Source organism: Atractosteus spatula, chromosome 5 (assembly GCF_055471065.1).
Source record: "Atractosteus spatula isolate fAtrSpa1 chromosome 5, fAtrSpa1.hap1, whole genome shotgun sequence".
In the NCBI taxonomy this organism is placed as follows: Eukaryota; Metazoa; Chordata; class Actinopteri; order Semionotiformes; family Lepisosteidae; genus Atractosteus; species Atractosteus spatula.
Window position 1 is genome coordinate 37,119,931 of NC_142710.1, and position 17,711 is coordinate 37,137,641.

General features: G+C 36.6%; 1 protein-coding gene across 11 annotated transcripts in view; it reads right to left on the reverse strand.

The window, feature by feature from the left end:
- Positions 1 to 17,329, reverse strand: part of tcf7l2 (transcription factor 7 like 2) — a 109,095-nt gene extending 91,766 nt beyond the window's left edge. For 10 of the 11 annotated variants that reach the window (XM_088915843.1, XM_088915840.1, XM_088915841.1 and 7 more), the window contains exons 1-3: positions 16,690 to 17,329; positions 16,469 to 16,535; positions 16,194 to 16,318 (exon numbers count right to left, since the gene is read on the reverse strand). In XM_088915843.1, the coding sequence (XP_088771969.1) occupies positions 16,194 to 16,318; positions 16,469 to 16,535; positions 16,690 to 16,878 (381 nt within the window). In that variant the 5' untranslated portion in view covers positions 16,879 to 17,329. The remainder of the gene's footprint in view (positions 1 to 16,193; positions 16,319 to 16,468; positions 16,536 to 16,689) is intronic. The other variant, XM_088915838.1, reaches the window with a different exon arrangement.
- Between the last annotated feature and the right edge of the window lie 382 nt (positions 17,330 to 17,711).

The following is a 17,711-nucleotide window of genomic DNA, read 5'->3' on the forward strand; positions in this document are numbered from 1 at the left end:
TTTATAGTACACTGCTAACTCGTGACAAAAGGGCAAGTCTAAAGAACAAAGCAATTAAGTAATCACAGAGTTTACAATGACAGGATGACTGCACAGTAATTGTACACTTTGTATGTGCAAGGTGCTCAATACAGGTCAAAAGCTCAGCGGGTCTCTCTACACCATGCAAACTGCAAATACATATTGAAGTACAACAGATGACGCCTGTTTTCCTATATAAATACATGAAAACATGCAGCTTTCCATAAAACACATGGACGCCCTTATTAGAGCCTCTCACTCCCTTTAATGTTCTGTTTACCATAAGCAACAAGATCAAATTTGAAATCCAATTTTATGAATTACAGGGCCTTCATATTGGTTTTGTAGAAGGCTGAAAAAAAACAGACTTGTAGGTTCTGGACTTAATCCAAAGGCAACTGATCCTTACAGTCAAAACAAAACTGCACGTGAAATCTGACTTAAAACAGGACTGCCAGTTACAGTGGCTGCTCCCCGGGATCACAATGACTTTCCATATCAAAGATTAGGCTAAATCCATTTTCCCCCACCTTTCTTACCAAATGACTTCAAATTTAGACAAATATGAGCATTGGTTCATTGCTCCGTGTAAGAGAAGTAGAAAAAGAAGCCCCTAAAAATGAAACCAAAGGCCTTTTCTTTTTCACAACAGAAAAACCTTCTGTCACTTCCCTTTTTTTACTTAACAGTGTTGCAGATGAAACTTCCTTTATTGGTCACAGGGTCAAGAGTTTAATTATAAAGACACAGTATTGTAGGAGACACGGTAAACACACACAGTCGCTCAACTATTCCAAGCCCTCTTAAGTTATTACCAATGTTATTTGCAAAGGAGGATTATGGGAATTATCTGACATGCACAAAAATACACAAAAGAGGATAATCAAAACTATAAATGAGAGACCCTTACACTTCCATCAAGCCATAATGTACTGAAAAAAAGGAAAAAAGCAGAGAAGGCAGTTACTGTCCTTCAGTGCTCCTCAAAACTAGGCTCAATTTCATGCGTGTTATCTAATTACAAATAGTTTTCCATTTACTACATAATCTGCATAGTGGAAGAAGTAAACGAAAATAAGTTTCTTTCTAAAAAGAAAGTTTGGCCCAAGAGTTCACACTTCACCACAATGTCTTCAGGGACTGTCCCAAGGCTTAATCTTGCACACAAGTTACTCAAGTACATGAATGCGCTGCCAATGGCCTCTGTAAACAATTAGGGCTTGGTTTCAAAATGTGAGGCCACAGGTCCTAGGCAACAAATCGTAAATCACAATCAACTCTGTCCAGACCTCTCTCCCAAGTCGCTGGAGGAATACACAGCAGAGAGGACACGATACGGAAAAGATCCCTCTGCCTTGAACTGGAACTGTGTATTACCTCAGGCAGAGAAGTGGAAAAAAGAAATAAGGAAATGCACACCCATTATTTAAGCTTGCCTTCCAATCGCTGAACCATCTGAATGTCTTGGTAGAGCTGCACACCCCTTTGAAACAGGAGGTAAGGATCTGATTAATTTCACCACCTAAAGTTTGCATTTCCCCTAGGTTAGGCCTGGTTGCTCAACTGTACAGGGATAGTAAAATGAGCACAGGGATCCAAGAGAGCACACTGTTCCCAGAGCTCTCACTACTGAGGAGAAAGGCACCAGCAGCCATGTAAGTGTAATAAATCTATATGCAAAAAAAGGAAAATAAAACCTCTACAGACCATCTGAGCAGAAGCATAATATAAGATCATGAATATTTTCCCTTTGCAAAACGGTAGGTTCTGCATAACTTTGTATAACAAGATTTCTGAGCAAAACGTCATCAGTGCCGAGCAGTGTTGGACTACATCGTTTCTTAAGGCTGTATTACCATGAAACAGAGTGTAGCACCTTGATTAACAGAATTCATGCAGAACTTCAGATTATGCAGAACTGCCAGGAGCTCAATGAGAAAAGACCGCTGAACAGCAGGAAAGACCACATTGATTTTAAACAGATTCAAGTTTACTTTCCTTTAAAGAAAACTACAAAAAACGAATGAGTACTATTATTCATTTTACAATAATACTTACAATTAGAGAACTTACATCGAGGGAAAGCATACAACAAGATTAAAACAAAAGCAAAACAAATTATATTAAAATCACAACTGCTGTAAATGTATTTATTTAAATGAACATTTCCAAATAATTTTTCCCCAATTTGTTTTAAACAAATCAAAACAAGATGCTTGCTAATCTTAAACACAAGACAGTAGAAGACAGTCCTGTGGATTCAAAGCCCACTGTGGATACAATAATAATCATGGCAGCAGAGAAAGGCATTTGTAGAAAGGCTGTGGAATTCCACTGGCTTAACTAGCAAGGCTAGCAGTTGTTCTTCAGAGAAGGGGGGGTGGGATTATAGCCGATCCCTTGTTGTCAGATACAAGCTGAGGACTGGGTCCTTATGTTAACAGGATCTGGTAGCAAAACATCCCAAGAGGAATACCAGCTCAAGTGGTGGCACAGGAAACCATAAGTGAAGAGGTTCCAAAAGAAAAAGATAACAGTTCATTAGGAGCTGCCTCTCTGTAACTTTCATTGAAGATCTGATTTTAACAACCTAAGACATTTTAAGTACAAAACAAATGATTTGAAAGTAACAGACAGTTAAAGAAAGTGAAGCCTACATGACCTGTATGTTCTGTGAACAGGCAAGCAGGCTCTTTGTAAAAGCAAATCTTGAGGCAATCCAGCCTGTAGGATCTACAGTACCATGACATCATGTTGTCAATGTCATTTTCTCTTCAATCACTCTACTTTCTCAATCTCTTAACAATAAAACAAACAATGTAAATGTGGCCAATATGAAATGTACGTACTTGCAAATTTCAAGAACACAGATCATTTGTAAAAGCCTGTTGTTTTTCACAAAACACAAGAGCAGCCTATCTGAAACAACAGAACCTTACATTTCAGTGCTGATCCCTTCTTGCTCTCGTGCACACCATGGGACAAACTGCTGTATATCAATGTTTCTCAATGTTTTTTGTACTAAGTTCTGGAACAAAGGGAATGATTAGGCTAAAAACCTTTCCAAAGGAAGAATACTTTAAGTAATGGTAATGGTGGCTCACTGGCCACCATTGGTCCAGGGAATGGTGCCTTATCAATGGACCAGGGGTTGAGAAACATGGCTGTACGTACCCACCTAGGAATTCTACTCTTTTTCTGGAAAAAAAGAGGACTGAAAATTACAACACATGCAACGTGTTATTGATATTCAAGGTAAGCTTCAAGACTATCAAAAGTGTGTGGGGGGGGGGGATGCTTGTTCTGTGTAATCGAAAACTGGCTCACGAAAAAGGAAACAACAGCTATCAGCTATCAAATGCTATAAAATGACACTTTATACTTAATTGGGCAAACGATATGCTATGTTCACATAACTACACGTTATTTCTGAAAAAGATATGCACGTTCGACAAATGCAATGAAGGAAACTGTACTAAAGACTACAGATTCCACTTCTGTTTTAGGGCTGGCAAACCCTACCCAGTGGCTTTGCTTTTCTTAACCTATCAGCTGGTAACTCCAGTGAAGTATGCTGCTCAGCTCTTTGCATAGAAAACCACAAACCAAATTCTCAACCAGAGTACAGTTAATACAAACTGTACCGCTCAGATTAAAAAAAAACAACCTCTCACTTCATCTGTTGTTGATAGTAAACCCATCTCTCAGAAATCAAAACCCTACACACTTCGAATCTGTGGTTTTCAGCTGTAAACCGACTCCCCTTGCTGTTGCTTCTTCTACACTAACCACTGCTTTGCATACTGCTCTTGCGTAACACTAAAACAGTTTAAAAGCCAGGCCAGCTTACTTCATACTGCAATCTGTCACAGTGCCAGAGTATTTGTGCAGCTCTCAGCCTGCTGCGGCAGTGTTCTGCACCTTTACAGATGCTCATGAGAAAACGGCCCGTGCTTTTGTTCTCCTACAGTAAGAACAAGGTAGATATTTGTGCATGATAATGTAAACAAAGCAGTTTGTAAAAAAATATATAACAGGCGAAAGAAACAAACTAGGGTTAACCAAACACTAACATGGGCAATTTCTTCATGCCAAAACACATGTGCAATAAAAGTATCAGCTAAATCCAACTTTCTTGTCCACAGCTGACTTTCAATTCTCATGATTTGACTAGCCAACACTGAGAAGACCCTCACCTTCTTTAAAATAAACTATCAGACCAAAAAGTCCTAACAGCTTCTCACTCACAAATATAGTCAATGTGAAAATGAAGATGTATATCTTTTTTGTTTTCAATGGGGAAACTCTACCTGGCAGCCTCAAGAAGACATAATTGTAACTGCAAAACGCAGGAATTCAAGGCATAAGTTTACATGAAGTATCAGTGCCACATTGGGTCAATAATATTGGGCAAACGGGCACAGAGACAACTCTGAACGTAAACCAGCAAACAATTCACACAGTACTACAGTACTTTGCATTCAACATGTCAGCAAACTTATAATAAAGTGGAGGCAAAGAGGCATGTCTCAATTTATTCAAGCTAACAATAGTAGTTAAAGACAATAGAGACACTCTTTCTGCCTCATGGACTTTTCATTGGCTCATTTGCACAGCACATCCTCCAGCACTGCAGTTAGTGCATCTTTTTGTCATTTCAGACCAGCCGATCCATTTATATTATCCGCTGAAATGGCGGGGGGGGAACTCTGCTGCTGTCCCAAGGATACAGCTTAAGACTGCCACAGTGCATCTCTTCCAGACCGTCCCCCTCTCTGACTAATGCTCTCCGACACTCGTACATCACCCACAAATTGGCCAAATGAATTAACCACGGCTCTGCTTAACATTACGAGATTTAAATGGATTTTCTCTCTCCAGGTCTGCCCAATAATTGCATTTATCCATCTTGTTGAAGTACAGTTTACACTTGCTAACATCATGCCAATTCGAGCTACATTTTCTGCTCCAGTGGCGGGAGCGCAGGAGATTTGTCATCGGATCATAACAGGTAATTCAAACAACAATTAGTTCGATGACTGCCCGTATGTCAACGTCTGCTCCCAGTCAGCACAGCTCAGACCCTCTGCTCCCTGCTCGCTAAGATGAATTGTGCTCACAATTCTTCAATTTCAATCATCAACAATGCTGACCGAAACAGCTGACAGTCCAAAGCCAGCAGCCCCATTATGTACGCCACCTCTGTGTGCCTGCAATTGTGGCTGCTTGTACAAGGGAAAAACAGGCTACAACCAAGGCTTTTGAATATGCAGGCCTGCACAAAGAGGGCCACTAAGTGAAAAAAACAGGTATGTAAAGACACACAAACACCCAGGTCCTTTATATAACTGCCAAGGGATCTTTTCCCCCTTGCTTCTATGTGTTTGAACAGTAATGCATTAGGCACACAAAGGCTGAAGGAACAATTCAGCTATGTAAACAAAAAGTAACTTCCTCCTTTTCATACCAACTCTGGAGCTGTACACAATTCAAACAGTAAGGCATTCCTCAATCTGGTTATAATAAACATTTGTGCACTCCAGCAGGGTTAAATGTAGGCCCTGCAAGCGCTATAATGATTGTGATTTTAAGACGAAAAGGATTTATTTAGTCAGGAAACACTCCTCACTGATCTGTAGGTTGGGGGTGGGTGGGAGGGCGCTGTGAGATCTGATTTCTTACAGTCTTTCAAACGCTTTAGGTAGAAAATTAATTTGCCATATAATTGTACACATGTAAAACATATAAACAAAAACAAACTAATGATGTTCACAGAAAAAAAAATACAGTGAGTATTGGAAGTCACAGCAACACACACCACCACATAAAGTAAAAAAAACATAATCAATGCTCTAGGTTCAGGGTCATCACATACTGCAACTTCAGTAAACTAATTTTAACCACAAAAATTAAGAACTTTATTTCTCCATGTTGAGCAAACATTGCCTATGTTGCTGTTTCCAAACTACCGTCATTTCCCTTTGAATCTAAACCCTGCTAGTGTTTGAAAATGCAACACCAACTGAAAACTGGTCAAGAAATGCAGAATATTCAGTCAAATCAGTAGTAACAAGTTTAGAGGAAGTGCCATTCAAAATAACATCCTGGCCTTATCATAAGACCGAACTATGAGGTATAACAAGGAATGTCAGCTTAAGATTAGATTTGACCACACTATAAAACTTTCACCAAACAGAGACGTACATTATGACTATACATAAAAATAAAACAATAAAAGTTAATTTTACACAGATATTAAAGTGGGATATTAATAAAGTGTATGTTAAAATACATCTATTGTATGTCCCCAAAGATCCTACACAGGAGCTATGAAGGAGTTATAGTGTAAGAAGTGTAAGAATTGTATTTAATGTAAAAAGTTCTCAGACTAAGAATGAATGCCAATTTATGTCTATGTCAGTAAAAGTTAATTTTGTGTTTTTTTAATTTTAATTAATAGAAAACTAAAGGAACCAACCCCTAAAACCAAAACACACCATTCTTTCATACATTTTATCTCCAAGAGTTTATTTAAAAAACCTCAGAGTGCACTCAATGTGCAGTGTCAGACTGAAAGGCTTGCATTTCATTAGCCATCATAGTTTTAATGCACATTAATCTTCGCAACATTTTGTTCTAAATCCTACAATAATCTCACGATTAGTAAATTAATCTATTTGTGCTTTGGCAAAGCAAGATCCTTCACCTTTTGTGTGGATAAGAATGTAGCACCTTGACAGGCAAACAGACAATCATCTCATAATCATCCATCTGTCCTTGGATTTAATCACAGAACAATTAATACGTTTAATTAGAGGATTAATAATATATAGAGAACTCAATTGCACCTGGCAGCTTTTTATGGCTTTACATTATAAAGCCATTTAAAACCCCCCTTTTCAATTAATTTTCCTTGGAACTAAATGATTTTCCATACATATACAGTATGTTAAAAATACATATCTAACCTAAACTGAATGTAAAAGCTATTAAGAATGAAAGTGCTATTTACAGAAAGTAAAAAATAAGCATCAGTCTATAAAATATTTCCTTAGTGATTTAAATGTTTTTAATTTTTTTGTATTATAAATGGTGCTATAGGGTTTCAAGGCTTGTTAGGTTGGTGGCCTTCTCAGTATAGAAAAGCACCTTCAGTTTTTTTTCTAAGCAAAAAGACTATTTACTAGACTGCACTATCTAGTTCTGTGCTCCTGAGTAAAAACCTAACATTAAAATATGACAACAGATTACACAAAGATATACAGAAACCCTTTTTCAGTCTCAAATGACACATTTTACAGTAGATTTATGATATACTGTTAAAAATCTCAAATGGTTTTTAAATGAATGACAAATCACAGTAAATTCTGATGATTTTTTTTTACTATTGCACAGAACTGAATTTGAACTATGAATTTAGTTGCTCAGGTACAGGGCCTTGTTGAGCCACAGGTGCTTCTTGATGCATTTGAAATAGAGAAACTACCAGGTCTAACTCTAGGAAATCAGACGCAATAACAGTGGACAAAAGAAAAGAAAAAAAAAGAAAGATGTCCCCTATCTTCTCACCCCTCATACTTCTTTTGGAACCCACTACCCTGCCATGCTTGTCTCAAAATGGTGACAGAAGTGTTGCTCCCTTTATACACAGTACGTTGGATGTCCTGAGCTAGAACACCAGCCCCGATTACTTAAGAAGTTTAAAAAAAAGTCAACATGAACAGAATGTCACTGTTCTGTCATCTTTTTCCATTTTCTCCCAGAACTTATGCTGACAGGTAGTGGGAGTAAAGAAAATTAAATGGGGAGGAGGGATATAAAATATCCAGCTGTACGCAATAAGCAGAGGGAAAGAGCAAGATTTAAAATCAGAGGAAAAGAAACCACACACATGGCTTGTCTATCAAGCTCTGCAATAAACTTGCCACCCCCCCCTTTCGCCCAGTGAAAAAAAAAGATAAATCTGAACCCTGAAGGCCCTATTCTTTGGACATCTAACCAGGAACTGAGACCCGCTCTCATTACCGTGACATTAACAGCAATTATGCGCCCCATTCAAACACCTATTGTGTCCTGGACGGGCTTCTTTGCGAGCTTGAAATGTTTGGCCTGAGAACTGTTCTCCCCTGAAAGCAGCTCCTAGCTCCACAGTCCATACGCAACACTAACAAGTCCCCTTTTTTCTGTCCCAGCTAGTTTCATTCTCTTCCCCTACTAACTGAAAGCCCCTTGAATGCTTGAAAAAAAAATGGAAGCATGTCAAGGATTTCGTAAAATCTACAATTGTAGAATTCTTAGTGTCAAATTGTAATTCATTTTTTTAAGAGCTGTAAAAGCGTTTTCTTTAAACATTAAAATACTAGATACGGTGCCTCTCCATTTTCCTTGATTCTCAAAAGCGTTTTTTGCATTCTACATGTTCTGCTGACAAAAAATACCAACACATTGAGCCACAACCCCTCTCTCCCCTGCTACTAGGCCTCTCTGCCCTCTCTCTCAATCCAGGTGTCCATTCATCACTTTATTCAAGTTTCTCCTGAAGAAACAAGCACTTGCCTTTGTCCAAGTACTTTTGTACTATGTATTTAAAAAATCCCAAAGGTCTTTCTAGTCAGTAAGCAAGGTATAAATTAAATAAATTCAGGTTTACAGCATTGCTCAGTTGTTGTATTCTTCTGGTTTTCCTAGTTTTATTTGTGAGTTGTCTCAGTGGTCACTGCTGGGTTTTTTTATATTTCAAATCTAACATGTTAAAGCTGAATTAGGCAAAAGCTTTCTTCCCTAAAGAAAAATTATTGCTGGAGCTACAGACAATAATTCTACTAAACATACTGATGTTGAATGTTTTAACACAAAAATGCAAAATCAAAACTTCCAACCTATATATTTTTTGTTTTTTGAGTTAAACACATTTCAAACAACAGTCTCAATAAATTCTAAATATAACCCTCAAAACTGAAGTTTTGTTTTCCCCAAAAAATAATCATGCCTTTGAAAGAACATGTCCTGTAGCGTTATACAAGTGACGTTAATTTTCTGTACTAATATGTAACGTTAACTGTTAAAATCTCACAACATAATACAAATGGAAACAATAAATCAACCACCTACTAAGTTGCATTTTAGTTCAGATTCATACAAAAATAAATTTTAATAATATAAATAGCAGTAATAAAAATTAGGTTACACAGTGCACATAACAGAATTACCATTGTGCTAATTGTGCACATAAATGAATCCTTTCAAGTTCATCACACAATCTCCAATGTACAATAACCTTAGAGTCTATGAAAAGCTCATCTCAGGGTTCCGCACAGTTAGCCTACAAAAGAATTCTGATACTACTGACAAGGAGCTGAGTCCATCAGCTGAAAAACCTTGACATCTTCACTAAGATATGTTAGTTGCCACAGCAAGGGTATAGTGCATAACACAGACCTATTAATTTCTTAAAACCTGAAAGAAATTTCTTCCAACAATCCAGGAATTATACAGCATTATTCATACGGGGAGGGGGGGAGGAAACACTAACAAAGGCAATCAATGACTAAATAAAATTCTTAAAAATATCATTGGAATATCAGACTGCTGCTGACTTTTTTTTTTAAATAACTATCCTAAAAATAAATAAAAAAACGTATCTTGGAATCTTTCCACCTGGAGTCTTGGGGTATGCATTTTGTTCCCCACGCATACAGTGAATAATTTAATTTCCATGTTCCAGTTTTGAGGAACCGAGTGGGCCTATGGACTATATTTAACAGATGACAAAAGTTGCATTCCAGATGTACAGAGCAATCTTTGTGTTTAAAGCTTTATGGAAATGCATTAGACTGGGGCCCGGTGCACAGCTGCAAAGCTAATGCTAGTTTCAAGAAGCAAAACCAGGTTGCAGTGGCCTACTGATAGTGAAACAGAGTCTGGAAACACAAAAGACTAAGGAAAATTGAGTGCTCAAGACACACCGAACACACTTTCAACTCCCTGACATATCGATTCTTTGTTCATTTTATCCTCGCTTCCACCATAACATATAGGCTAGCCTTTAAACAAATTAAGATTTGCATTTTGCTGTGCTTTGTTTTTTTTTTAATCCACTTCAATTTAAGGTTAAAGGATGGTGAAAAACAGAAGAGATTATTGTATTTTTCTTTTCAAAAAGAAAGTTAGCACATATGTCGTGCCGATATTGTTACGAGTGCCTTGTTGAAAGAAACTGTAAGATCTCACACCCAATATGATGACTCGCAGCAAAAAAAAAAGAAAGGGGCATCACACCAAAGAAATTTTTAGAAGCTACCTGCTGACTAAATAAAACCCTCTTTTTCAACATGAAACACTTAAGAATAGACAATCATTTCCCCTTACACTACTTGTAAACCAAACAAAACTGAAATACAATTTAAAAAATGAGTATCAATATTCATTAGTGCACCCACCCAACATAACAAAAGAAGAATACAGAACTTATTTGCAGAGGAAAAATATGTTTAGGTTGAAGAAAACTGAATAAATCAGTTGTAACCACAAACAGCTTGAGTTCTGGTACATCCTTTCAAGTTTCAATAACAAATAGGGATTATCTAATTGCTGAAATAAAACCACTGCATTTTTATACAACAGAAACGTTTAACAAAACAAATACACAACAAAACAAAGCAAGATGTAAAATCAGAACGATCAACTTTCCTTTGCATCCAAATAATGCAGTCTGCCAACATCATCAACACAAGAAAATTAAGCCCAGCTAGCAAAGATCCAGTAATCTCAGTAAATATTTACAGCGTGAATCTTTTCCATTCATTCACCAACACTTACAAAACCTTACTGTACTCTACATCTGCAATTCATTGACTTTACAATTTACCACATGTTGAGATGGGAGAGGACTCGGCTCCATTTGAATCACTACACAAATATGCAAGTGATTTATTGTTTTAAAAACTGTAGGACGATTTAGTGCAACTCCACTTTTCCTGAACATTACTCCTATTGGCAGACCATGAACAATTACAGTTTGGACTAATTAAGCTCTGAAAATGTGCTGTGCCCCACTAATGCCTACCAGGCCTCAAATTTATTTTAATGGTGCCAAACTTTAGTGAGGAACTTAACTCCTTCAAATCCAGACCAGACCTTTTAGTTAGTGTTTATTAAGATGAAAAATATAATAAAACAGGGATTTTTCCCCAATATGTGTCAAATGTGAACAACAACATGAAAAGGTGGCCTAAAAGCAACTGGAGGATTTAAACCATGTTTCATAAACAAAAGTAATTTGCAAAACAAAAGGTTGCCTACATTCTAAATAAGCTTGGCATGTATTTTGTAGCAACTTAAACAAAACAAGACTCACTACCATTAAACCCCTGCGGATAGCAATTAGGGACCATTAACATGTAAAGCCAATTTGATAAGGTATGGGCCTTTCCTAAGTCCTTATTACACCATCGTATTCACCTCTGAGGCACTACAGTTTAAAGCTGCACCAAAAAACACACATAATCCAGACGACAATTCACATTCCATTGTTATGCTTATCCCGGTAAATTAAAAAAAGATATCTACAAACAAGCAAGAACACGGTTTGACGCTTCTAGTCCAAATCTGGCAGAAACGTTATAGCCTTCTCAGCTAAATGGAATTTATTTCTACTTGGAAAAAAAAAATTACCTTCATAAAAAAGCAGAACATTTATTTCATTAATCACTCAGTTCCTTCACCGGGCAGATTTTTATTTCAGAGACGAGTAACTGCCACAACATAGGACAAACAAAACAAGTAAAAAACTGGGATGCTAAAAGACAATTGTCAGTAGTGAACAAATAAGAGAACAACAGAATGACCAACAAAAATACATTAAAAGTCTAGGGTTTGGATATCAGTTAAAATATTTATAGACAGTGGTTTCTTTTTGTTTAATTTCTAACTGCTTATAATTATATAGGGAAACCTGACCCTTTGCCAGAGTCTCCAGACCCTGGATATTATAATGTTAGAGTGGCGTCAAATATCTTAACATTCTTAAATCTTCCAGGCTGTAAATAAACCCTGTGGATTTACAACACTGCACGGCCTGCCAGCAGACGATTGTGGCACATTTCTTTCAGTAGACCTGTTGAGGTGTGATTTTTGCCTGAAGGAGCCCAGTTAACCCTTTACCTTTGGATTGCAGTTATAATCTAGCCATTAGACCTGCTCTGCATTTAAGAAAATGTGGACACATAGATAAACAGAGAGACGAGACTTGCGTCCACTTATGAAATGGAACCCGCTAAAGCAAAATAGAATGTCTTTATCTAGAAAAGAAAAACACTGTTCGACAGGAATTTCTGTCAATTTGTTTAAACGATACTAAATTATGAAACACTTCAGACTTAGGTAGTTGGAAAAACAAACTATCAGTTGTTATAGCCTCTGAGGTCAGACAAATTAGACAGCCCACCCTTCTCTAACCCCTGCCCCCGAGGAAAAAAAAAAGTGCCATATAGTCACTATACAGCAGGAAGCATGTTAAATCCAGCCTCCCCTTCACAAAGAACAGCCAGACAATATCCAACTAAAATACAGCCCCATGGACAGCTGGAAAAATCTCCTTCGAGTTTTAGTCACAGTATAGAAATGCGCATTATCACAAAAATCTGCAGCTGTCAGAGCCAAAACCACTGTCATTAATATTACTTTTGCAGCTAGTGATGAGACACAGAGCTAAATAAACCATTTTTTAACCTGTCTTTTTAGAAACTACCATTAGCCCTCAGCTAAGCAAACAAGAGAAATATCATACCAACACTGTAATAATCAATCTAAAATAAGGCATAAGACACCCAAGGAAAATGCATGACAAACAAATGCTGCTTCCCAAGTACCGTACAAAGCAAGGCTCTGACTATTCATTACTCTGCCTAAGCAAGATGGTAAACCCACCAAACCAAGGGGAAAAAATAAGGTTGTTATTAGGCAGTTTAAATAAAATTTAAAGTTCATCACACCAGCATTCACATATATTTAGCAGGAAATAATAATGTCTTATAATTTTGTTTTTTTAATATAATCTTGTGCACACATTTTAAATGATCCTACGAGCTATTTCATAATGTCCTAATGTTTATTGCAAGATAATCACCTTCTAAATTATTTATGCTTAACTATGTAACCTATTTATATATACACAACACAGATAGGTGTTCAAAGCTTTAATGGTATTACACAAAGCCACTCTAAAGGTAGTGAACTTGGCAGAGAATCTACACACCATTATCTATTGTACTCAGCCTAGTAAAAAGGGATGCCGGGCTGATGAGGTCCACAGCTCCACAATCTTTCAGCTTTAATTTCCAGTCATTAGAAAATGATTGAAAGCCACATGGATTTGAATCCACATTTAAATAACTGACTATACCCCCTTGTAAATAAAGCCCAGAATAACCAGTTCAAATGGATTCATTCATTACTGAATGAACCCCCCCCCCATAAAAGTGCAGAAAAAGTCTACCTTGGATGACAAAAGGACTGAAGAGACCAAAAAAAGGTATCTGCTAGTGAAAATTTAAAATGCGTGCTAGGCAGAACCAGTGTAATTCAGCATTCTTTTTAACAAAACCCAAAGAACACCTGTGCTTTTAAAGAATGGTGTGATTTTACCAATTTCCTTTTCAGATGTAATGGCCTGTATAACGATCACTAACACTACAATATAGGGCAGGAATCTGGAATGTGTCAAATGCCCTGTTATTACAACATTTCACAAGGGTGAACAATCACTTTTTATACATTCATTTGTTTCTGTCCCCCACTGCAGGTGTTTTGGAGTTTTATCATAAAGATTCCGGTGCTGCAGTTATTCACTTGTATTTGAAATTATTTATACCATTATATATAAAATTATGCTAACTTGATTTACACAGGTCTATATTCAATACTGTAAATATGCACATTATTGTCCAACTTAACGGACACCAGCAAACAAGAAAATGGATAAGGAAGAATTCAGCATACATGACAAGTCAAAATACTGACTCAATCTGAAAGCCTGTTATACTTAAGTATATTTTATAAAGTTAAAATTCTTGCAAATAAAAATGCCAGTTTGAAAATATATAAATGAATGTTTCTTTTTTTACGTAACTCTGATGTTACCATCTCGATTCTGCTTTTTTGCATGTTAAAATTGCTTAAGGCCTAAGTGTTGGTGAAATATCACAATATGCAACCATTGTGTCTATGTTCATTTGTTTCTGTATTATGCGGCAAAATCACATGTCTAAAATCTGTCTACTATTTTTAGTTTTAAGGGGGAAGTAAAGGAGTAGAAACAGTAAACAAACCACAAACAAAATAACACCCCCTATTAAACGGGATATAACTAATGTTAATAGACAACCCCTGCTTGCTGTAGATAATATACACCTTTAAAGATAATTCTAAAAGCATCCATGAAATGGAAACGTATTCAAAATATGAAGGAATAAAATGCAGATTAAATTTATTTTAATGTACTTTGAAAATAAAGTGCATTCATCTGCATTGAAAATGAAGAAAAATGTGACTTTGCTGAAGAGGACAGCGCTATTATATTTTCCTGTGTATGTGCTGCTATACCTACCCTATAATACGATATGACAGTTTCTAAAGCAGGGACTTGTAATTAGAAACAAATATAAAAACCACTGAGTTTAGAAAATTGCCCCAATTGCATTTATATTGTCCCAGTGGGACTGCTATTGTGCTGTGGGATAACGAGTAAATATGCATAATTACAACTACTGCTTAAAATACATAAGCAAACTTGATAGATGCTATTAACTAAATACTGTATGAATACCTTAATTAAGCATCATCTTTTTTAAATAGCTTATGATTTTAAAGAGGTGCCGTTATTATGGTAATGTTTCCTAAACAGCAGTATTTACAGTACTTAAACATACACTAGGAAGGTAATAATGGCTTATATTTAAAAATATATGAATAACAAAGCCACATTATAAACGCCACCATATGACAACAAGTGGTAATATTTATCTAGGCAGATAAAATAAACATACAAACATCATTCCTATGCTATGACCATACAAAGCAAAAATCAAAGCACTGTACGTCTATGAGGGCAACATTTTTTTTGTTTTTAATTTATTATAAACAAGCGACAGGCTATTTGCAAAAATGCATACCAAAATATTGACGGCCTTAAAGTTAAAAACTGCACTTTTTTAACATCAGCGTAGCACAAATACAATAAAATACATTAATTTCGTCAAAAACTTGCTTCTGTACATTCAGCGAAATACGTGTATTATTGTCATTAACAGGAGCTCAAAAAAAGTTCCCAATTAGATGAATGATTAGGTCGTTAGAATTTTTATTAAGGTGAAAATCTTACGGCACTGCAAACAAATTTCCGCTTCAGTAATAATTAACTTTCGCGTTAATTGTGTGCGGTAAAGAAACTAAGCAACACGTCGTCTTGGACTTCTTTGGGAAACGTAGAGTAAACTACATTACACAAATAATAAGGAAACATTTTAAATATATATTTAAAAACAATACCCCTTCTAAAAAAGTTTTCAAAAGCAACGTTGACCTAAAAATAAGTGAAATACTAAAAACAAAACAATGGGCTCCTGTAAATTAGCAAACCAATGTATTTCAACGTTGTTTTTGCAACATACAAAAAGTGTTCAGTGAAACGCAAGACACATTCTCTCTAACAACGACTGAATTTGTTATGGTAAAAACACTTCATTTTTAAAACATTTGATTTGTTAAGCAAAACGTTTTCCGATTCGTCTACTACGTTCTTCAAGGTGTTTCAAATGCATATATATGTATATACTTACACGTGTGTACATACATTAAAACTCGAACTTCATGTCAATTTACATTTAAATTTTACAAATGATTTGCATTACAGGCATAGTAAAATAAACATTCAGAACACAACAAAAGACAAATGAAAAGCAAACTAAACACTTGCTTTGATAATCACCAGATGCAAATGTTAATGTTAACACGTAATGGTTATGGTAGGTAAATACATGCCATTGCACAGAACTTGAAAAAAGTTGCGAAACTTTTTTTCGGTATTAACACACCTATGCATGCATAATTAGCCAACTGCCTTTATGTGTGACTTTCGGGGAAAAAAAGGATAATTAAATTTAAAAAAAACTTACTGTTCGTGCAGTTGGGGAAAGCGATCCATTTGGAAGATACGGACTCGTAAGATCGGGGATCATTATAAATGGATAACCCGGGTATGGTGGGCTCTTAAACAAACCTCCATCTTGCCTTTTCGCAGCTAACATGGCGGGGGAGAAGAAGAAAACTTTTGTGAGTGCCTTGAAAACTTTTTTAAGCATCCGAGAATCCATTAAAAAACACGCGGCACGCTTACATGGTGCTTTAGTGTGAAAGTCTGTGTGTGAGTTAAAAAAAAGTAGAAACTCACCCTCCTCTAGACTTTCTCTTGATTTGTCTCTGAAAGTTTCTGATCTAGGCGGAGGCCGTCTTTCCGCCTTGAAATACAATGAAACAGAAGAATTGCATTAAAAATAAAAAAGAAAAAGTTAGATTCTTTTCGGGAACAACGTGGTTGCAAAGTGAACTATACAGAGACGGAGAATGCAATGGAAAGTACACGAGAAACGATCCCCGTTGCTTGTTACTTACCTCTGAATCTGACGAGCTGTTTTGATTAGTTTCTGATTCGTTTACAAGAGAAGATTTGACATCTGCTAAATCCCTTTCTGCTGAAGAGTTGTCCGAAATTTTTTCCTCCTGTTCCCCTTCGTCTTTGAAGGAGATCATTTCATCGTTCGCCCCCAGGTCGTCCCCTCCACCGCCGTTAAGCTGCGGCATTTTCCCGAGCAATTTTGGGGGCAAAAAACAAAGTTTTTTAAACCCTTGATCTCTGCGATTCCGAATCCGAGCTAAACTTTAGGGTCTGTATTAGCGTTTTCCAAGGACTGGCGGTTTGTACAAACTAAAAAGAGGGGAATCTTGGCAGAAAAAGAAGCCGGAGATGGAGCTGAGCCGCTCGGATTGAGTGAGTTGAAGTTGGTCGGAGTGGTTTTCAGTTCAAAGGCGGCGCTGATTGACAGATAGAGAGGGATGGAAATAGAGAGAGTCTGGATTCGGGATTATTGACAGGGAGAAACACACAAGAAACTAATGAGATTCAAACAGGGAGGGACTTGAAGTGACGTTTTCATAAATAGAGAAGGGCAGGAAAGTATTAAAAAAACGGCTTGAGAAAGCTGGCGGACGACTGTGCAGTTTTGAAAAGCAAGTGAGGAAAAGACAGTTTTGAGAAAAGCGTGAGAGCTAAAGCAAGTCACTTCTGTTTGCTTTGTGCAAGCATCGCAGAATAAGCGGAAGGTAGTTAGAAAAAACGAGTAAAATCATTTGGGCGGTATTGGTTAGTCAAAACCCGAGTTCCTAAAATGCCCCTTTTTTTCGGATTTTCCAGTCTGGAGTTCAATTCTAGTTCTGCAATTTGGAGGGAATGTATCATGTTAGTTGTAAAACTGTGGTATGTACAAATAATTAGAATTCTTCACAAAATAACCTTATTTCAGGCTGGCTTTGTTTAAAATTTACTCAAAGCATTTCCCTTTTATCAATTGTTTTAATTTGTTTTATTTATATTTTGAAGGAAGCTGTGTACACTGTATACATTAACATTCTATTAT